This window comes from Lepisma saccharinum, chromosome 4 (genome assembly GCF_977018435.1).
Source record: "Lepisma saccharinum chromosome 4, izLepSacc3.1, whole genome shotgun sequence".
NCBI classification, from domain to species: Eukaryota; Metazoa; Arthropoda; class Insecta; order Zygentoma; family Lepismatidae; genus Lepisma; species Lepisma saccharinum.
Window position 1 is genome coordinate 63,692,783 of NC_139232.1, and position 24,016 is coordinate 63,716,798.

General features: G+C 38.5%; 1 protein-coding gene across 2 annotated transcripts in view; it reads right to left on the minus strand.

Moving 5' to 3' along the window:
• The window catches only part of Pi3K92E (phosphatidylinositol 3-kinase 92E), a 122,918-nt gene that overhangs the window by 58,008 nt on the left and 40,894 nt on the right, over positions 1 to 24,016 (minus strand). For both annotated transcript variants that reach the window (XM_083120630.1, XM_083120629.1), the window contains exons 2-4: positions 16,122 to 16,344; positions 10,826 to 11,054; positions 100 to 329 (exon numbers count right to left, since the gene is read on the minus strand). In XM_083120630.1, coding sequence (XP_082976756.1) covers positions 100 to 329; positions 10,826 to 11,054; positions 16,122 to 16,268 — 606 coding nt within the window. In that variant the 5' untranslated portion in view covers positions 16,269 to 16,344. The remainder of the gene's footprint in view (positions 1 to 99; positions 330 to 10,825; positions 11,055 to 16,121; positions 16,345 to 24,016) is intronic.

Genomic DNA, 24,016 nt, shown 5'->3' on the forward strand with positions numbered 1-24,016 from the left:
AAAGATAAATAAAATACTGTGTGAAGTTTTCCAAGAAATGGCATGTTAATCGCTGACATTTTGTCTACACCAAAGGTAAAAAAAAGGAATATATCCTACCTCATTATTTTCAAATTTTGTTAAAAGAACGAAATTTCCATCCCTGAGCCTACTGCTAACGCTCTCAGAAACCTCTGCTGTGGGAGCGAGCCGGGGACGAAACTGGTAATAGACCTTATCCAGCCATGCTTTGCTCTGGCGGTCCTGAGCAATTTCATCCACGAGAGTTCTCATTTTCCAGCGAAAGTCGTTCACTTCAGGATTTTTTAAGGTATCGAATTCATGTAAACCTAGAATTAAAGGAATACAAATAAATCATTATGTTAAGAGAACTAACCTTGGTGTATGTCACTGACTTTATATCTCAATGAAAATACATTAGTACCTATACCAATATTAATACCACCCACTAATATTGCCACCAAGACTTCTACATTTTAACTATAACTAGAGTTGGAAGTAGTCGGAAAAGAATGGCTTTTTTCTGCTTTTTTAACAGAAGTGTCTCAAATCAATGGAAATACAGAAGTTTGCAGTATTTCCTGTTCCATGGTTTTAGTTTATCTCCCTACTGAAAAATAAACACTCATTTCTAAACATAAAATACAATTTACAGTATGAAATTTGTAGCTAGACAAACAGTGTTTTCAAAAAAGCTGGCTTTTTTGAATGGGCGGTTCTTTCCAAGTTTTATCTTCATATTTCGGTAGGCTTATTATTAGAGCTGAGACGATACCACCATTTGCAGATACCCACCGATACCTATGCCAATACTTGTATAATTCCAGTATATAAAAAAAGGCTAGTTACAGAGTCATACTAACTCGTCACATCACTGGGCACGTATTTAGAAATATATAATTTTCTGGAGCCAGTCCGAAACCAAGTATCTCAGAAATATAATAATAAAATTGTTTCTATTTAATACGTTAGGCTTAATATAATTATTTGTAATAATATGAAAGTTAATTAAGTAGTACTTAATTTCTCCGATGCATATGGAGTATTGTTGTATGTAACCACAGACTAAGGAACGGAGGATAGACAACGTTAATACTTATTTTGTTCTTTCTATCTTGACTAAAATATATTGTTATTACATATATAGTAAAAAGATGCTATAAAATCAGAGATGAAATATTCATCATCTAGCTTACGTGTAGTTAAGACCGCTAAAATTTGTGTAAAAGCAACAGTCATGGCAAGGAAATTTGTCAAAGAAGTAAACAAAATTGAATATTTATTGAATAACAAAAAGAATGATGGTACGTCCATTTGATGAAAAGTAAAGTTCCTGATAAATATTTTATGAACATTACTGTAAGTAGTGGTGTACATAAATATTTAGAGGGGCCTTCCCGATGGTGTAGTGGTACAGCCGTCGTCCTGTAATCAATAGATCCCGGGTTCAATACTCAGTGGAGGCATATAATGGTTCAGGTGCCACTTTAAAATGTAGGTCCAGTCCCGATTAGCTTATCTTTCTTATAGATACACCAACTTATTTGAAACCCTGGCCAGAAACAATTGGTGCTAGAGTCGAATGTTTAGGAGGGGAGCTTGGGAACTCTGTGGCAAGGGAAGGGATGGCAGAAACACATGCCCCTCCCCCCCCCCCTGTGTTGCCAAATCTAGAAGTGGGCATGTACCGTGAAAGGTTTGCAAGTAAACAAATATGCATGCCGAATATTAAGTTTCGTTTCTAGATGTGGTAATTCAAATAACATAGCATAAGAGAGAGGAGGGAGGGGGACACTAAAGTTAAAAATGCCAGCTGTCTCGCAGAAGGATATCAACAATTTAAACACATAAAATTAATATTCTAAATTATGTAAACTATATATTAAAAAAAAGAGCAACTTACTTTTGTGTTCTTGCCTGGGTTGGCCTGGAAAGTTCGAATTCAAACTTTCGCTGTCACTGTCGCTATTTACATCGCTACTTTCGGAACACGATTCCAGGTTTATAATCAACGTTTGAACTTCATCTTTGAGAATTCCAACATTCCTCTGATATTCTTTTTCCAAACGGATGGCATGTTGGCACATACATTCCCATTCCTGCACTTTGACACTGTCAATTGCACTTTCGGTAAGAGCCCTTATTTCTCTCAAATTTGAAATTACGTTTCGTGAGGCAACTCTACGCTTTATGGTGCTCCATATGTACTCGATCGGGTTCAAGTCGCAGTGATGTGGTGGAAGTTGAAGGACGTGGTAGCCGTGGGTTTTCAAAATTGTATCAGCTCGATATACCGGATCGGGAAGATTATTTTTTACTTTCAGCAACAATTCTCGCTTTGTTTGTTCGATATCAAAAGTGATGTTATTTTTTAATAGCCATTATTGAATCTCTAGTTTCTTACTTTTTGTGTTCGGGGCTTTATTGGTTTGAATTGAGTGGTACGAGGCCTTATCCATAACAATGACAGATCTAGGTGGGAGATTCGGAATAAGTTTCTGTCCCAACCACTTCTCGAAGTTCTCGGAATTCATTTCGTTATGTTAATCACCAGAAGTTGTTTTGGCCTGAAATACATTAAGTGCATTTGGAACAAACCCCATGGAACCCCCAGCGTGACTTATGATAAGTCTCTGCCCTGGACTGTTGTTTGTGAAGACACCTGACACATCTTCACTCTGCCAACATTTTTTTACTTTGTAATTAGGATGAATCCAAGTTTCATCAATGTAAACAACAGGCCTCCCTTCGTTGCGAAATTTGTGGATCGCACGAAGATATCTTGCTCTTTAAACCACAATGTTCCTTCGTTCAACCAGAGCTAAGCGAGAGTTTTTACATTCTTTTAAATTTAAAGCCTATTTGATTCATAATTTTCTGTAATGTTTCTCGCCACCCCTGATAATTAATTTCTTGCTTAGCAATAGCTAAAAGTTTCAATATTGTAGGAACTTTTCTTTTCACTACGTACATTTCATGGATTTTCCTTCGCAGTATATACTTATCCATGTCATCAATAACAATCTTATTCTGTCGAGCACGTCTCCGTTTACCAGGAGTTGACAATTTCTGGTCAGGGGTTTGTAAATCTTTTTTCTCTCTTTTCAGTTTTTTAAGCAATGACTCCGACTATCACGTTAGATATACTGCTCTCTTTACGGGTTGATCGCAAGGATAATTCCACCCGTCTCTTTTCTCTTCTTCACACTTCTCGATGATTCGTAGTAGCAAATTTCGCTCACTGCTGTGCACAACTTTCGACATTTTACACTTATTCAAAAACACGTCTACGCACATCAACAACTCATCGAATTCTTGAAGAGAGTAAAATTAGCAACACTGTGTCAGCGGAAGTGGGAAGGTCCTTGCCCGACCAGCACCAGAGCAAACACCGGGGGTGAAAGAAGGGGGTGGGGGAGGCTGGTTAGTTCACATATTTTCAGAGGTTTCAGAAAGCTTGGTGGATCTATAGTACTGTAATTGAAAGCCGTATGTTCTCAATCTAATCCCGGCAGAAATTAATTGATATGCTGTATTTTACTTCGCTTCTTGTACCGCTTTTGGCTAATTTGCGAAGCTGGGGATGAGTGATGAAATTGATGAATGGACATTTCCAAACATACATGCCCAGGCCAGGATTCGAACCCTGGCATCGTAGCACGATGATCTAACCACTCCGCCATGGAGGCCGGCTTTCGGTGGAAATAAATAGCTATCATTGGCCAGTACCGGCATTCACACGAAACACAGAAGTGAAGAGGATAAGTATAAACCAAACACGTTCGAGCTTGAACATATATAAAACAAAGCTAATTTCACAGTGACCTTCGTCCCTTTTTTCCAAGAACTCCGCAACTACCTGACCCGGCATTAGTGTGACGGGGGGTTAAAAACATCCACCTATCTTAGGACCAAGATCTTCAAGCAAGAATTGTCAATGAATGGTTAATTTCCTACAGCGTTAACTAAGCAGTTTCATGCCTTCATAGTCACGTTTGGGTTCAGCATTCACTTGCCCATGCCTTTGATCTTGTCATCTGCTTCCGAGGAGGGTGGGGTTTTATTCAGTGTTTCTAGGAAAATCTATGGAACTTCCTGTGCTGGTCTCCCAGTCTGTAACAATGAAGGGTAAACAAACTTTTAAAAAGGACAAATGTTGAGACGAGCTGTTGCTTTGCCTGCTCTTCTAGCAAATGAAAATCTTCGGTATCGGTAAAAGAAAATCAACCGATACTCACCGATGCCGATACCACCGGCATTATTACTTATTATACAGGGTGGTGCAAAATTCCGTTTACAACGCGGAGGAGGTGAATCGCCAAGTGAAATGAAGACGAAAATGTAAATGGAATTTTGTCGAATGACGCACCGTGTCAGAGCTAGAGGATGCCGAAATCGTGTGAAAATGGACTTCACACCTCCATATGCCGACAAATAGTACTCATAAAGAAGATGCGGCACGATATCCCCAAAGAAAACACACCTGGACTAGCGAATGATGCACAAATCGCGTGTCGAAAATGGATGCGGCAGGGATTCCCCACAAGAGTGAGGGATTCCCGGGAATACTATGTCCGATATGGAACGCAGGTATCGAATGTGGGTACAAAGGGAAATGACGCAGGTCACAGCACATGAAGAACATTTATTTTGCCAGGAAGTGTCCGAAAAGCAGGCTGCAGAAGGGGAGTCCCCAGAGAAGAGGGGACACAGACAACAAGTGCAAGAGGTGTACTATGATGACACACACGTACGCAAGTAGTATCCAAGGCTGTACGTAGAAATGAAATACATACGTACACGTGAGAGAACGACCAGCACGTAATGATATCGGCTCCAAATACCACGACGGAAGAAGTAGTAGTACATAAAGCTCCGCTAGAGACGCTCAGCGGGATGCTACCTGTCACGGCCCGCTATCGCTGGTATACGTACATACACAACGCGTCAGTGTACGCGACTAGCGATCTGCCTGTCAGTTACGCATGTTGTCGCAAGGTGTTCATCCTGAGGCGTGTGGTGAAATTGTGCACATTGCTAAAGTGACCGTTAGGAAGTACGTAGTGCGTACCATCTGTGTTGTCTGTACGGGGTGGACACCTGTGTGGAGTGTTCAGTGCTGTAGTCGTGAACGGTACATCACAAGTTAGTTTCGTACGTGTTTGTGTTTTCCTTTGTGAACCTGACTGGCGACATACACCACCAACATGCATCTCGTTTACGGTGAGACACACCAAACAGCCATCACGCAAGGCGTGTGTATCGCGAACGATTTCCAAATCGGCACCTACCATGACGTGTCCTGTTTCAACAGGTGGATGCACGTTTACGAGAAACTGGATCTGTACGACGTAGGGTGTGGGATCGTGGTAGACCGCGCAGTGTGCGCAGTGTCCAATTTGAGGAGGAAGTGTTGGACAGGATACGGGAGACGCCAGGCATCAGCACCCGTGCCATTGCCCATGTGTGACACACGCACCATACCAATATGTTACGCGTGCTGCACGATGAGGGTATGCACCCATACAAAGTGCAGAGGGTGCAACACCTGCAGCCGACGGACATTCCCCTACGCCTTGATTTATGTCAGTGGTATTTGCAACAAACCCTTGCAAACCCCAATTTTCCAAATGCAGTGTTGTGGACCGACGAGGCACTATTCACCAGGGAAGGCGTGTTCAATACCCATAATAGTCACGTGTGTGATATTCAAAACCCGCATGCAATCATTGAGCGTCATTTTCAGCGACGGTTCGCAGTGAATGTGTGGTGTGGCATTGTGGGACAACCTGATAGGTCCGTACGTGCTGCCCAATACTTTGTCCGGTGGGAACTACTGTGTGTTCCTACGGGAAGTTCTACCTGAACTGTTGGAAAATGTACCCCTTGCAATTAGGCAAGATGTATGGTATCAACATGACGGTGCCCCTGCACATTTCGACCGCCGAGCCAGAGCTGTACTCAACAATACATACGGTGATAGATGGATTGCTAGGCGTGGACCTGTTCTGTGGCCACCTCGGTCACCCGAACCTCACAATGCTAGATTTCTTCTTGTGGGGCGAAATGAAGAGGCTGGTCTACGAAATCCCCGGTGGAAAGTGTGGAGGACTTGTTGCAGTGGTTCTCAACCTTTGTCAGACCACAGTCCAGCAAATTTATTTCTTACAAGTCGATGCCCTGATCCCAACAATTTCACTCAAATACATTTCTCATCTTTAAAGTTTATATGGAAATTAATATGCACCCTTAATTAACCTCTACTCGTATTTTGGCCGATTTTTCGACCATGCAGCTAATTCCCAATTCCTGTTTTTCTTATCTTGATACTGTTCTGTTAGGTCGGACACACTTACAGTGGGTTAAACGAAGCTTTGGCACGTCATGTGGATGCAACCCCCCTCCCCCCGACTCCAAATTTACGTATGGAAAATGGTGCGAATTTTAAATTCGTACACTTATTTGACAAAAAATGTTATAACTCGTAGACTATTTGACCAATCTACTTCGGGTAACTTTTGTTTTGCTGCTAAAACATCAGGGCATGCAACCGTGCAGAAATCAAAACAGCAAAGATAATAAGAGGGGTTGGGTGGGCTGCAGCCCCAACTTTCAATGAAAACATTATAAAAATGGGGAGTTTGCCCCCCCTTCCCCTGCTATTTTGAGAAGGGGATGCAAACTTTAGCCTTATTTTTAAAGAATGGTCCTTTCTCAACCGAATGAAAGTCATTTCATGATCCTGGGTGCATTACGTTATCGAATATGTGAAACAAACTCCCCATTTTTATGATTTTTTTAATTGAAAGTTCGGGGCCGCAGCCCACCCAACCCCTCTTATTGGCTTTGGCGTTTTGATTTCTGCACAGTTGCATGCCCTGATGTTTTAGCTGCAAAACAAAAGTTACCCGAAGTAGATTGATCAAATAGTCTAAGAGTTATAACATTTTTTGTCAAATAAGTGTACGAACTTAAAATTTGCGCCAAAGGCCTTGACGAAACCGGGGTATCTTTTTGACAACCCCCTCGGCAGGGTAAAAGTTAATATATCAACTATGGCATAATCATAGTTCAATTATGTATAGACTTGCTGTTAAACATAAAATTAGATTTAAATTAGTCGTCAACCCCTGGGTGCAACATACCTCTTGCAGCCTGGCGGTTCAAAAACACTGGCACTAAAACTGAAACAGAAGCAAATAAGACTGGCCGCAAATGGCAAACAAACAAAAAAATTACTTAAGAAATCTGGACTGCACCTACAGTTTGAAATGAGATCCAAAGCAGTCTGCTTCCACTGAGAATTGAACCTCAGAACCCTTCTTATTACAAGGCAACAGCATTAGTTTATGCCACTCCAGAGGCCCATTCATGGTTATGAACGGAACCTTTTTCCAACAACAGTACTTGAAATATATTCTCTGCTGTGATTTACAGGCTAAATTAAATCTTAATCTATGATGAAATAACTAAACAATCTTGTTAAGTATAGAGAACATTCAGACCGAAGCAACACATGACAGTGTGTGCATGTGGGGGGCATTTACATTGAAGTGACAAGCGACATGGGCCCTTCAGTCTGTAAGCAAGCATTTCTCACGCATGCACAAACAGGACCGATCTCATATTTAAGGCGTGTGCGACTTACTCACGATGATATAATAAAAGTACTCAAAAAATACTATAAAATGAACTACTTATGATTTGTGAGTACACGTTTTACAAAAAACAACGTTTCAAGACACAACTGATCCCTTCATCAGATTCACTATCTTGGCCATGTGAATTAAAATAAAAAGACAAGGAGAAAGGTAATGGTAAAAATTATGGATAAAAAGGTAATTTCGTAACAACTGGCCCCTGTACACATAAAACTTCATATTCCCTTCTTTCCCTTGTAAGAACTTCAAATCTAAAAATCTATGGTTCATCTTGCGGCACAATGCATGCAAGTGGCATGTTTAGCTTGTTGTCACGATTCAGTTCAAAAGGTTGAATGGATTAATGAGGGTCTGCTTGAAAGTGACGCACGTCGCTTCGGTTTAAAAGTTGAGAAAATGGTATAGGCCAAGTGACAAGCGTGCAGCTTAAGTTGCTTCGGTTCAAAGATTGCATTTACTTCTAAGGGTTGGTTTCTAAAAGAGCCAGGCCGCTTCTGTTTCAAAGCTCCGTTAAACAGGATCTATACAGGGTGTTTCGTAAGTTCATTTACAATGCTTCGGAGGTGATTGTACAACTGAAAATACGGTGGAAAGTTCATGTAACAAAATTCCGGAAACGGCTTTGTTGCAGAGTTATTGACGTTTTGAAACGTGGGAAAATGATTTTCCGAAGTGAATAATGGCAAAACGGATGGAGAGAAGTCGTCTGTGTTGGGCGGTCCACTAAGAAATTGGGTACGCTCTTGTCAAAAAATCACGCGGCAATGTTGTGCAATGTCGGCGCAAGGGATTCCCCAAAGGACGCGAACGAAGATGTTGACAGGAGTGGTGTGGGTGTGGTTCTGCACGAGCTGGTATCGACGAAAATTGGCATGTGTTGAATGGCACCAAAAAACAAAGAAAATTTCCTGAGCGAAGTGCACCATGACGTAAAAACGAAAAAAAATGAACTGTCATAGGTTGCATACCCTGAAGGGCACACAGTATGCTTAATAGAGATATGAAGGGAACCTCATCCCAGACGGTTTTCAAAGTGTCCACCATGTACTTATAAGCAGAGGCGACAATGGCTAATCAAGGATTGTCTAGTGCGACCCAACAACCCCGGCGTTTCTGCTATCGATGCTGCAGCTACATTGATACGGGCAACGAGGTCCTCGGCTGACACAACAGGTGTTTCGTAAATGAGGTGTTTCATCTCCTCTCAGAGGAAGAAATCCAGGGGCGTAATATCAGGCAATCGAGGTGGCCATGGCACAGGCCCTCCCCTGCAAATGCACTGGTTGTGGAATACGGTATTGAGGAAATGGCGCACATTCCGATTGAAATGTGGGGGTGCACTGTCATGTTGAAACCACAGTCTTTGTCTCATTGCCAAGGGAACGTCCTCTAGTAGTTCAGGCAAAACCTCATTGAGAAATGCTTGATAAGTGGGTCCACATAGGCGAACAGGCAGAATGAACAGTCCAATCAAATGGTCATGCAGTAGCCCGCACCACACATTCACTGCAAATCTGTGCTGATGATGTGCCACTAGCAGTGCATGTGGATTTTCATGTTCCCACACATGACTGTTTTTACTATTGAACACACCAGTTTTCGTGAAGATAGCCTCATCAGTCCATAGTACCATATTCTGAAAATTGGGGATAGTTTCAATTTGATGAACAAACCATTGGCAAAAGTCCTCACGTGGGCCAATGTCCCGAGGTAAAAGTTCTTGCACTTTATTCAATTTGTACGGGTGCATCCCCTCTTCTGCCAGGAATCACCACACTTTCACGTGGGAGGTGTTTCGTTCGTGGGCTAGTGCGTGCGTACTGGTGCCTGGATGATCCATCACTGCAGTTAGCACATCTTCCACAAACCGTCATGTTCGCACACTTCGCGGTCGTCCAACTTCTCAACGAGGTGGCAACACTGATCCTGTTTCCCGAAGTCGAGTGTCTACAGTTTGAAATAAGGTGTGCGATGGTAACACCCTATTTGGGAAACGTGCCCCATACAGACGCCTTGCAGCACGGCTATTACCTCCAGCCTCCCTATAAATCAGATGCATGGTAATCCCTTGCACCGACATTGCACAACATTGACAAGAGCGTACCCAATTTCTTAGTGGACTGCCCAACACCGACGACTTCTCTCCACCCGTTTTGCCATTATTCACTTCGGAAAATCATTTTCCCACGTTTTCAAACGTCAATAACTCGGCAACAAAGCCATTTCCGGAATTTCGTTACATGAACTTTCCACCTTATTTTCACTCGTACAATCACCTCCCAAGCGTTGTAAACGAACTTACGAAACACCCTGCATACACACATTCACGTAACACGTATACTTCTGCATATGTGTTGTAAACAGTAAACATTTTTAAGTGTGGTGGTCAAACAGTTGCAAGCTACCAATTGCTACCACTTTCTTCAAGTCTAAGACAGATATTAATATTTCTACCTAAGAAATATGAGGAACTGCCACTAAAGCTGTCAGAAAATGAGACCCTGTTTCCATACTAGGGAATTCACTTAATAGACCACTCCAATGGGTAATTTTTATCTCACCATATCTCTTTAATCAGTTAACAATCATTACTCCAAATTGAATAGTTGTTCATTGTTGCCTCAAACTCCAATTCTAATTTTTCTTGCACCAAATTAAAGCTCTAATTGTACCAAATTGATTGATATTTTTGCTGATGCTGCTTTAATTTAAAAAATCTTTCGGAAATAAACTTCTCCTAAAAGATGTAGTTCTTCAGTTCTTACAATCATTTGAGTAGATTTTCTAAAGCAAATTTAACATTTATAGTACAATTTTAAAAAGTTTGGTGCAAATTTGCTGTGGTTGCTGAGGAAATCTGCACTGAGCACAATCCATTATAGTGCTGTAGTCAATATAGCAAATAGGAGGCATGTGTGACATTTCAACTCACAAAATTGTAACATGGTCAAAAATGTTCAGAGACTTGTGCATTTTCCAGTTTGCAACCATATTTATTTTCCAAATAAGAATATGGCTTTCAAGGGTTTCATGCAATTTTTGTATATAGTGGTTAAAATTGGTAGTTGGGTAAACTTTAAATCAGTATCTTCTTAGCAGTCCGAAGAAGCTCATATCAATTTATCAATCCAATATGCAATCCTTCATTGCAATACCATACATACCTTTGCCAATAAGGTGGCCAATTTGTGCATTTAACTGGTTTTCAGCTTTATCACCTTTCCTCTCTATAATCTTGAGCAAAGAGAAAAATGGCTTCACATCACACAGCCTCCGATTTTCGTCAATGAGTTCCTGGTTTTCGGCCAGACTATTGATGCAGGCAAACACATATGAGGAACTGGCCCTGAGGGTGCCATGCAGAGGGTACTTGGCTGCTTCTTCCCACAGCTCCTGCAACAAATAGAAAAATAATTAATATAAATAATTTTCTTTTCTAATAAAAATGTTGATAAATATGTAACAATGTATGTAATGCTAATAAATACAAGATAATAATTTTGTGCGCAACAACAAAAGATATAAAATTTATCCACCTAACTCATGGGTTTACGAACTGTGCATTTCAATACTAGTGTTGGTTGATGTGTTGTTGTTATAGGGGAAACCAAAACTGATGATAATGTACCAGGAAATGCAAAAGATTCAGAACAATGCAAAAGAGTGGAAAAACAGAAGAAAAAGGAATTCATGGATTTCTTGTGATACTTATGACCAGGGAACGGATATATATATGCAGTAGGGATGGGCTGGTATAAAATTTTAGCCAATACCGATAAAGTACCGATATAAAATTTACCGATACCGATATTCTACTGATCCAAAATAAAATTAGAAATGGTCCTTGAAGAATGTGGTGTTTGCTTTTAATGGATATAATTTTAAAAGCTCCACCACATTCTCCTCGTTAAATTAACAAGGAGTTTTGCGTCAGTGTGTTCCTGACGCTCGGCTCTAGACGTCGAACAAAGTAAATCCGGCAACGCTGTTTCCCCTAGCGAGAGAACCTTGTAACTCTAGGGAGAAAGCCACGGATACGGGTGAGGTTTTCTCCCGAGAGAACAGCAGTTGCAGCTGAGGCATTCGTACGATAAGCAGCTTCCTTCTCCTTCCTTGAACACTGGCAAGGGTGATCGGATCCGCGTCGACACATGAATTTGACTGTGGCGTTTGACTGATGGCTGGGCATGGAATAACTAGGTATACTAATTTAACTCATTTCGGTTAAAGTTAATTGCCCGGTCATTTTTAGTTCATTATGAATTTCAGGAATAGTTTTGAATTATCCATTTTGTGCATTGAATCTTAGTTTGTTTATTCCATGCCAAGCACAGTACAGTTAAAAATTCGTCAGCTTGATTTTTGAGAATATCGTCAATAAAATAACGTAACGTTTCCGATCACCTAAACCATGCAAATGCCATTGTATTTATTTAATATGTGTGTTCATCGTCAAAATTTTTAACGGTATGTATGGTTAAGGGGAATTATTTATTACTCATGTGGGTTTTAGTACGTTCTGTGGACAACTATATTTATGAAGACATATTTGTCAGTTGTTGGGAAAAGGTTGCTACATGTACGGGGAATAGTTTGTTAAAATAAATGTCCACAAAATTGAAGTTCGACATTTCTAATTGTTCTTATTTTGTTAATTAAGCACTCCATCTTCTTTTGGTACATGTTGAGAGTGGTTCCGTGTTCGTGGCTAGACGACCACGAACACGGAAACCAATATCTAATCGCCACTACTAAATAAAACGGGAAGTATACAGTATGTTCGGGATTGGGTGTTCGAGATCCACGTTAATTTGTGAGTCGGCATAAGGGGCCCAAAATTTGTTATATCTGTGGTCATAGTTTGGAATGAATGATCATTTTACCACAGAGGTAATAAATGGTGGAATCGAGTAAAAGGAGAAAAGGGTTGCGGGTTTGAATATTCTTACAGGTCTAGTTTTTGACAATTAACCTTTTTTTTCTTTTGCTCTAATTTTGGCCAATGCTGATGTGAAGTGATCGTGGACTTAGTGGTATAAGAAAACCTATTTAGTATTTTTTGCTTCCAAAATTTTACCACTATATTCGAATGACGCGACCATGTCACAAGAACCTGAAAGGTTCATTGACCTCCTTAATAAATGTGTGTTTCAAGGTGACTGCAGTGCAAAAGAAATTGCATATTTAGAGATTTACTTTTTTAGAAAGTAGGGCATGGAGATTATCCATAAAAACTACAACAAACTGGCAGAATTTTGCACTAAATTATCATATATTTATTGATATATCGGATCGGTAAAATAATCGGTAATTTTACCGATAAACCGATATGCATATATCGGCTGATACCGATAGAGTACCGATTAATCGGTCCCATCCCAAATATGTAGTAAAAATGTGCTAATTATGTAAATACATATTTAGTTATTATCACCAAAATATGAAGTTAAATATGAACTTCATTTTTTTAAAAATACATTTTTAATAATATAAGACACTACATGAGCTACATAAAATACAGTACGCTTACATCGACATTAATTGTAAAACAACAGAAAATGTGTTTTCATTATGTTTCCAAAACAATGTTGTAAGTGTTGGAAATTGAATTTCCCTTTGCTGTCTCTTAAGATGGATTTACATAGACTAAAACTGTGTTCAATATCTCAAGAACTGATGGGAGTGTATTTCAAATTTGCAATGTCTGCTGGAGTTTCTTCTTCTTTTATATGATCCTGTCAACAATATCCTGTTGACTTTGGTCAGCATTTCTCTTATTGTTTCATATTGTTTTTCTTCTGAAGTCGGTAGATTGTCACTGAAGTTCACCAGTACCACAAACATAAATCTATTATATAAATAAATAAATCTTATCCTTGCACTGTTACATGATAAAATCATTTCATATTTCAAGCCAACATGTTGGTGCATATCCGTACAGAAGCCATATATATTAGTGGAGGAAATAATTGTGATAGAAGGGAAGAGAGTGATATGGGAAATGGAATTTTTAAACGTTGTATTTCTTTACAGTGTGTGATTCGTTGATGCGAGAAAATTGGACATTCTAAGAGTCGCATCAGGATTTTCATTACCACATTTGCAATTTTGATTAGTTGTAATATGTATTTTTGCTAAGTGTGCTGGTGTACGCACGTGTCCCGTCCTTAATCTATTGATGAATATTATGACCTGCCGTCGAAGTGTGTACAAATAAAACCATGTCTTTATTTGAAAATCTGCTATCCATGTATATGTATTGCCCACAACCATAAATTGTTAACGTTGACAAAATAACATTTGTTGCTGATTCTTGAGCTCTCATTCTCTATTGTTGACAACAATTGTAAATAAACGGGAATTTCAGTGTTTTACAATAGCAAAACCAAAACAGTTAGGAGGTGTGAAATTGAGAGGAAAAAGTAACATTAATGTTCGGATAACAGAAAACTTGTAATTAACGCAATTTGACTATATAAAAGCTCGTAAATTTTTGTTTGTTTAATGTCGCTTCGAAATTTGTCAGTTATTCGCAAGAAATTTGCCCAACTCTTTCGGTCACGCGGGGACAAATTGTTATTTCGCAAGTATGGAGGATATGTTGAGAAATTTTCTGAATATGGAAATAATATGTAAAAATCACTAAAATATGTAAATCTAGAGCCAAAACCTAATATATATACAAATATGCAAAATAAAAACTGAATTCTTCAGGTCAACATGCAATGATGCGCAAAGAAAACACAAAATATAACTGATTCCAGCTTCATACATAAATATGCATTTATATATAAATCTGTTCCCTGCTTATGACGATCTCATAGTACAGTTCCGTAATTTTATTCCGATCTCGCATTTCGGCATATTTTAGATACAAGAGTGTCACATGTGAAGGGTAGTGTGGATCCAAAAAGGTTTGGAAATTCCTGCCAACTTGATATATAAAACTGAAGTGAATTTTAAAAAACACCGGACCATACATACCTTGAAGGAGATAAAATAAAAGATACAGTACAAACAGAATTAAAATTTTAAGGCTTAAATTCCTTCTGCTTCCAACCTATCTCTATATTTCTTGATTCAGTCTTAAAGTATTAATTATGTTTGTACTATATCTTCTATTTTACCTACTTCAAGTTAAGTCTAACATCTAACATTCAGTTTTTGCTATGCTTTACACCTGAGTCAGCTGAACCGGTACTCATTAGACATTGGCCAATATATGTGGAATGGCATTACTGATGATTTTACCAATCTGTTACATCTATTAATAGACTGTCATTTTGTGTAAAATAATATCCTTTTGCTGTTATTTTTATGAATATAAACACACAATCCATATGCCAGTGTTTTGCATAATACATAGTTTCTTTTTGAAAGATACTAATCCTTGGAGTTGCCTAGTTAGGCGACATACATTAAGAAGGTTAATTAACCATCCAGGTTCTGCAAGGATCATTTACAACTTTATATTGCATTGTTATAAAATCAGTTACTTGTATTGATATATAAGTACATTTTGGCTCTGGGCCAAGATAGTGCATGACTGCAGATGGCATTTTCGACCTTTGATGTCCCGCTTAATTTTACACACATATCTTTAGCATGCAGAGAATTATATTTATATTGCATAACGAGTACTACTCTGCATTATAAGATTTGTTCAATGTGGTGGTCAACTGCATTCACACATTCCCGGCATCTTTTGATGAAATTTTGATTGACACGCCAAAGTTCCTCTTCCGTAATTCTTGTAAGTTCTGTTTACCTTAATCTCAGCCTAACTGCTTCTCTACGTGGAGCTGCAATGCCAGGGAATTTCTGTGAAAATTGCCCACAAGCATGTAGACATGATTCAGATTACACTTAAATATCATACTGTGACGCTTCTTCGTTCGAACAAACTATTCGGCTGGAATTTCAATGGTCTCACAATCTTATTAAACACATACACACTGAAATTAGAGAGAAATTACACTGCACCCTAAATGAACAGAATTGTATTACTAATTCCATGCCATAAAACAATGAAAATTCAGACTTCAGAAGCAATTTTCTACCCAGCATGCATCCTGCTGGGTTAACAATAGCAATGAAACAACTTGCAAACAGAACAAATATGTCAATCAAAATTTCTTCAAAAGATGCCGGGAATGTGTGAACGCAGATGGCCACCACTTTAAACAACTCTTATATAACACAGGTAAGTACTCAATATGCAATATAAATAAAAATAAGTGGGACGTCACGGGTCGAAAATGACAGCATCTACGACATGCTACATCGCCTTCAGTCACACGCTATCTTGGCTCAGAGTCAAAATGAATGCACTGCACTTTATTAGTAGAATCTACTACCATATTGTGCGAGTTTAGCTGTTTATCTTTCTTACCAGAACAACCTATATATTTACATGAAAAAGAAAACCTTGAATATTAATTCTGAGCAGAATCAACTTACCTCCTTGATTTCCTGTAACGTTGCATTTTTGTTAACATCCAAATCAATGATGACTCCATTTGGCATAAGACAATTCAACTCCACGGAAGGGCCTGAGTCTGTCTGGAACCAGTAGTTATATGAATAAGTGGTTGGTATGTGAACCATCGTGACTGAGAAGCACACACTTCACACTCCTCAAGTATCAGGTTCAACTGCCCACCAACTGTCACATCTTGCAGACCTGCAATAACAATAGAAGCATGAAAAAAAGGAGCACCACAATGAGATATATGCTCTCTCTTGTTTGGTTACTTTTTTTAAAAAAAAAAAAAAAGGAAAAAGTTAAACAGCTTCACAGAAAATTAGTTTAGAAACAACTTCTAGCTAGCATTTCATCAAATATGTGGAAGATTCTTATGGCGTATATATACGCCATACGCAGTGTACTGTTGATGTGCAGAAGGTGTGTATATATACGCTCTGGGTTTGCTTCAAATAGATTTGACTTCTGGTGGCATACAGTGGCGGTGATTGACTTCTAAAACTAGGGTGGCAAATACAGTTTACTTCTCCCTTGTAGATAAGGTTCAGGATAATGCGGGGGAAAAGTGTGGGAGGGAACAACTGCCCTCCTCACCCCACCTAATTGCCACCACCTGTGGCATATATATTCGCCCAGAGGGTGAGAGCATAACAACAATCATGTTAGATGAGATTATGCTAGTTGTAGGAAAAATAAAAACAGTTGCAGAAGAGGAAGAAAAAGACTTGCACACCAGAAAGATATACATGCCGACATGCTATGTATTACTTATATTTGTTCATGGAATATAAAAGCGATGCTATGAAAAATACTGCATAAAAGAAGAAGGCAGGCAAATGTTTGTTTCAGTTAGTCTTGTTCAACAATTTTTTTTTAAAAAAAAATCCAGAAGCAACTTGTTCAAAAAAAATTCCACACTTAAGAGGCTAAATTAATCATTTGAAATGATCGCTACAAATTACTAAGCAGGAAAAAGTAGTCATGTCCTTTATGAGGGGGACTAAAACCTAATGTCCAACTTATCCACCATCAACAAAATAAATTAATTGAGAACCTTACTGCAACATCATAAATAAATAAATAAAAAATAACATTAAAAAAGTCAGAAGTGTTGAACATTTGGGAATACAGCTCCTGGGAAGTATATTAGGGGAAAAGTGTTTTAAAACATTTTATAATGGTCCCAACTAGTTTCTGCCATGTTTGATATAATGCTGTGTTTAGTCATGGCGTAGAATCACTACTATGGGGTTACTATTAGCGACGCTGTGATTCAGACTGGCAGTTCAGTAGTTCCAGTCTAACAGTACAGAATGAACAGCTATTCCTGCATTATCAATTTAACAGCTACAAAGAGTAAAAAAATATGTAATTTTTTAATTCAATAATTTAATATTTTTTTACAGAGGAACATAACTTGAGAGTATTTGAAAATAAGATCCTTAGGAAAATATTTGGACCTAAAAGGGATGAGGAGACAGGTGAGTGGAGAAGGTTACATAATTTAGAACTACATAATTTGTATTCAAGTCCAGATATTATTAGAATGATTAAATCAAGAAGACTTAGGTGGGCAGGCCATGTGGCACGAATGGGAGAGGAAAGAGGAGTTTACAGGATTCTTGTTGGGAAACCTGATGGTAAGATACCTGTAGGAAGGCCAAGACGAAGATGGAGGGACAACGTTGAGATGGACCTAAGGGAAATCGGTAGGGATGGAAAAGTATATAGATCTTGCTCAAGATAGGGAAACATGGAAGGCCTGTGTTGCTGCAGCCATGAACCTTCGGGTTTAAGAAGGCTAGAGAGTTAGTTAGTTAATATTTTTTTACTTTTTTCTATTACATTTTGGTACATTTACATTACATTAAAATAACAATGAATGTGAACAGAAACGTTTGAAAAAGGTTGAATATTAAATGCAGCTCCAGCTCAAAAATGCTTTTCTAACTCTGTTTATGGTTACATTGCTTGGAAAAAAAAAATTCCGGTCACATTTTTAAAACCATCGTGATTTGGGCTAAACACAGAATCTACAAGATGCTGTCAAGAAAGTAGAATATTATATGGCCAAAGTTCCGATTGTTTAATTCTGAATTAATAAAAGTACGGGGGATTTTTTTCCATTGTTCAATTTGTATTTATGCCTGTTAACACATATCTCAGAGCCTTAACACATTAACTACCACATGAGTTGTATTTAACTAAAGCTAGTTTTACACCTGGAGTCTCGTGAAGTGTATTTAACTTAGACATCTCTTTACCTTGGGAGCCTTTTGGTGCACCGGCAACTCAAGCTACCATTTACGTCAAGAGTGGTCCTGTGGACAAAATTTTGCAGATGGTTCGTGAATATCTTATTTAGTGATGCTGTTATTGTTACAATTAATACAAACAATTCAAAAAGTGTGGATGAATAAATATACATTAACTTCTTTTATATTTATTTTTGCTTTAAGGCGAGGAGGGACAATTTTCCCTAGGTCTTTCTCGCTGGGGCAGCTGCTGATCACTATTGCCAACTTTGCTCTTTTGGAGCCAGATCTGGCTCTTTCGTGCACTCGTTTGACTGTGAACTGTGGCACCCGCCCTCTGCCCCACTATGATGCCACCACTGGCTCCAGCCCATAAATACCAACTTTTGCCATGAGTGTACATTTTGCACATGACGTGATATTCGTATAGCTATAGGCTGCGTCACCTACCTCTTCTTTCCTCCCCATGTATTTTTATATATAGCGCTGTGGCTAAGATGAAGATGACAATTTTGTTAACGGGGAACCCTTTATTTTCGATTTTATATTAACATCATTGGATTATTGAGATGGGTGATGCCGCCAAATCTAGGCGGTGCGGCGGCATCAACTAAGAATAAATTGCCATCACTTTAAAGCTAACGATAATAGCAGCACCCCCACCCCTCTGACAACTAAAATTACCCTAGTAGGCACTTTATAGATCTAAACCTTCGTAAATCTAGCTCCTTGAAAGTCCTCTCTAGCTATACTAATGGTGACATTTAGCTCTATTATGCACATCAGGTTTGGCAACACTGCCAGGATGGTCGTAGGAGGCAAGGAAAAATGCACTAGGCTTATGGGACCATTATTTTATTCGTTCTCTCGGGAATATCAAACATCCGATGACGTAGAAAAGTACATGGACGGAAAAAGGACACGTTGAACTATGTCATAGTAGTAGGAAAAGTCGAAACTCACATTTGATGAGCTGTAACTTGAAGTTGAAGTTGATGTCCCATAAGGAATACATGGGATTCGGTAAATACTAATTCATCATATTTTTCAAAAATCGTATAAGGCTTAATAATCAACTTAGAAAACCGCTTCCACTTGCCACATGGAGAGAAATTCATACTCTTCATTTCTGGCGGAGATCTTTTTAGTAGCATTGCTCATTCCGACGATATTGAAATAAATGCATGCCTGGTGCGTAATTGTCCCTCTTCGCCTTAAATTTCATTTAAATCTGACAAGTAAACGAAAAAACATTTTCACTTATGAACCATCTTCAAGTATTTCCGATTGTGCATTGGCCTATTGCTGGCCAGCTAATCAAAAGATATTGATACAATAGTATACTGGGTACTATTATCGTATGAGGGAAACACCTACGAATCATATATTTCGGACTTCTTTACATTGCTAACGTGTTATTTTCGAATGTGGAACATTCCCTAAAGTGAAATACTGCATATCAATGTCTATTTCTTAGATTTACGAGTACTTACTGTTTTTTGTTGTTTTGAATCTGTAACACATTATGGCCGTGATAGCATACTGGTTTAGGGGGCGTTCTGAGAGTGTTTTGTCGATTTATGCAGTGTTGCAACCTCGTTCACCGCAAAATATCTACTTTCGTGCCCGGATTTGAAATTATGCTAGTACGTCGCAAACCATTGACGTTAGCCTCACAAACCATTGACGTTAGCCCCACAAACCATTGACGTTAGCCCCACAAACCATTCATGTTAGCCCCACAAACCATTCATGTTAGCCCCAAAAACCATTCATGTTAGCCCCAAAAACCATTCATGTTAGCCCCAAAAACCATTTTCCGTAAGGTTAGGCAAGCATAGTTAAAAAAAAAAATTAAAAATACTCGACACGTCATATTCAAGTGAAAACACGGCGAGGCTGAAACACTGGCTACAGGGTTGCATCATCTTAACACACGGAACATTGCACTCTCGTGCAGAAAGCAAATGGCGGGAGCAGAAATAGCATGTCGGACAGAGATTTTCGCAGAAAACAACATGCATTCACATTAAAATGGATCAAAACTACATTCAGGAACGCTAAAGAAAATGATTTCCGTAAGTACTTTCTCCTGAAGGAATCAGTTTCCCTCATACGTTACCGTATACTGCAGTGTCATGTTACAAATAACAAAAGACTCAATGATCAGAAAAAAAATAACAATACTCAAATATAACTCATGTGGCGTGCAGCTTAATAATTGACTCTGCGCAAGTTTCATATGACTCACACACATAAAATAATTAAAAGTCAATGTGCTAATGATTACTTAGTGTGTCTTGTCAGGATAATGATTTTCCCTTACATACACTCCTATATGATTCCTTGATTGCAAGCAACCATTTGATTACTATTGTCTTGTTTGCGGATGGCATGGGGTTCAAAGGAGTGTTCTGTCGCTAATACTTACGTTGTTAGGTTTGGCATTAGCATTAATAAAGTATCCCTAAATGCTTTTGTTGTTAGTACATCACATGACATGGTAGATACAGAAGTCCATATCTAACATGACAGGAAATGAATGGCTGCTAGCAAACAAATATGTACACAGGAGCATATGGAAGGGAAAAGTCATTCTCCAGAAAACATGCAGGAAGTAATCACCTGCCCGAATCAACATTAGTTTCACAGTAGTTTTTAAAAATATTGATTTTTCATGAGTTGTTAAAAATATAAATGCCAAACGTGAAATCAGTAATAAACAACACACATCTTACAACATGTGTTTTCAGTTGTACTTCTCTGAGGAGGCAATTTTGAAAAATTGCAGGTTTATTCAAAATCTATCAAACTATTACAAAACCTTTTACAGAATATATGAAAAATGTATTTCTCCCGACATCCCAGTGTGATGGATGGATGTAAATGACGGTTTTTCAGGGCTATACCCTAAGAAATGTCAAGAGAATTGCTGTCTAAATTTCCCACCGATTCTGGGCTCCGGCCCTGGGGCACACACCTTTCTCTATAGAGGCCCTGTGGAAGGCATGTTAGAAACTGGCCAAACCACATGCCCCTAACATTATTTTCCACACTGACACATGAAGGTTCCAAAAAATGAAGGCTAAAATTTAACCTCAGAAGCTAACTTACCTATTTTTTCCAAGGTCAGGCATTGTATTGCGAGTCAAAGTTGAATTGGTAACGATTAGATATACTGGAAACACATTTCTTGAAATTTACAGGAGAAAAGACGAGAAAGTACTTACAGAATTTAGTTCTTGTGGACTTTCTAAATATGGGAAAAGTGTTTTTCCGACTTGTGTTATTCCGCCTGTAAATAAGATATTTTTCGACATTCATGTATCTTCGTTGCACGATAGCTCGTGCCACCATTACCGTCGACTACGTGAATCAAATGTTCTGGGCATTCGATTACGTAACCCCCTGTCAGTGTAGCAACCACGCAGTAGTTTTACAAGATGACGAGTGAGCGGGATTTTTTTTTTCCAATTTAATTTTCTGTTTTTTTCTAACCTAACCTTCCGTGAATGGTTTGTGGATTAAAAACAATCATTTTTCGGTTAATAATTGTTAGTGTAACAACCATGCGGTAGTTTTACAAGATGACGTGCGACCGTTTTTTTTTTTCTATTTAATTTTCTATGTTTGCCTAACCTAACTGAACCTAACCTAACCTTCCGTGAATGGTTTGTGGATCAATTTTCGCTTAAAAACCTTTTGTGAATAGTTTGTGCAGCATTTATTGGTTCGTAAGTATGGAAACACTGCATATCAGCTGATGATAGACAACGTGAGTCAAAATTTGGCCGCCAATTAGCAACGACCAATAAATACTTATAATGTAGAAATGAATTTTATTTCAAAATAAACAAGTTAAATGTGTTTCCGGTATATCTAACTAGTACTGTTGAATTTGGAAGTCCAAAAGAAAAGTAAGTCATATGTCAAAAGTCTTTTGTCCTTTTCAACAGAATACTACCCTCTCCTTCCCTTCCATCATAAAAATAAGGAGTTGCAAATTATCCCATCCCACAAGTCATTCAGAAAATACAACGGAGCGATTTTACAATACAAGGAATTTCTCCATTTTGTTTGAAATTTGGCATACTCACTAAATTAGGGCTCCTAATCACAAATCTGAAGTTAAAATTTGGTGCTCACATGTCAAACTTTCAAAATAAGAGGGTCAGTCATCGCAACCAACAATGCACAATTGCTCATTATTTATCGCAAGATTTTCCGTTTTGAATACTTAAAGAACGAAATATATATATTCCTGATATTACTACGACCCTAAAATTTTTTAACTATGTTTCCTAACCTAACCTAACCACGTGCCAATGGTTCGTGGGGCTAGCCATAATTCAGGAATTTCTATACATGAGCGCCAAATTTTAAGTGCAGATTCGTGATTAGGAGACCCAAATTAGTAAGTATCCGAAATTTCAAACAAATTGGAGAAATTCCCTGTATTGTTAAATTATACCGAAGAAAATAAAAATGTGCAGACATGCGTCTGTGACATGAATCAACGATGGACCTAAGAAACCGTATTGACGTTACATACGTAAGGAATTTTAATATTAAGAAAACGTAAGTTTCGTAGCATGTAGATCTAAAAAATTACCTTCCGTGCTATTTTGAAACATTATAAAAATCTAATTTTTGTGACGAAAATATTTGAAATGTGCGGGAAATCGAGGGTGTGGTAAGAGTCTAGTTTACGTCCTTTTCCTACGGAATACATGTCATATATCGTTGGAAAGGTTATTGCATAAGGAATTCAACAAAGTAAATCCCAAGGCGAGGAAAGATTTTGTGGAGGAGAAAATCGAGAAAAACCGATGTTGTCCGGATATGCATGATTGAACGTACTGAGGACATTTTTCGATGATGAAGCACATATTTAGGGGTAAAATGAGTGCTAATGGAACCTAACCTAACCTCGTAGGCATACCTCGTTCCCGTGAATGGTTAGTGGGGCTATCGTGAACAGAAAGTGTAAAAAGAAAAACTTACTTACCCTAAGAGATGCCGGAGCGCCGGCTGTCTGCTAGCACGGTTTTCAATGATGCACTGAATTATCACTGGGGATAAACGTATTTTACACTACCTAGAAGTTTTTGGAACCTGTTCTTCTTTAATACGCATTCGCAACGCGGAAATAAAGACGAGCATGCAGTGTTGTTAACTCCCATCGGTTACCACCAAAAGGCAAGAAGGACGTAAACTAGACTCTAGCCGAGGGTGTAGAATGGAGCCACGGAGCCCAAAGCCAAAGTTATTTTTGAGAAAAGGGCATGTCTATATTACTCATGTGACCATCACATAGTTTTTCAATTAGGATACGAGAATATTCACTACTTACTTGAATAAATTCAATATTGAAACCAATACATTGAATTTATTCCAAATGCCAGTAGCAATTATGTATGTACTAGTAATAATTAGAAATAATGTCAATGTTGTATCTTCCAAAGACACTTTCGTTTTTTTTCCTACAGACTACAAACACAAATAAAAGGAAATGGCGGCAATAACCTGCTTCGCCAATGTTAACTTCGGTTTTCAAATGTACACAACATTGCAGTACTTCCTGCTGCGTAAAATTGATAAACCAAACAAGGAAA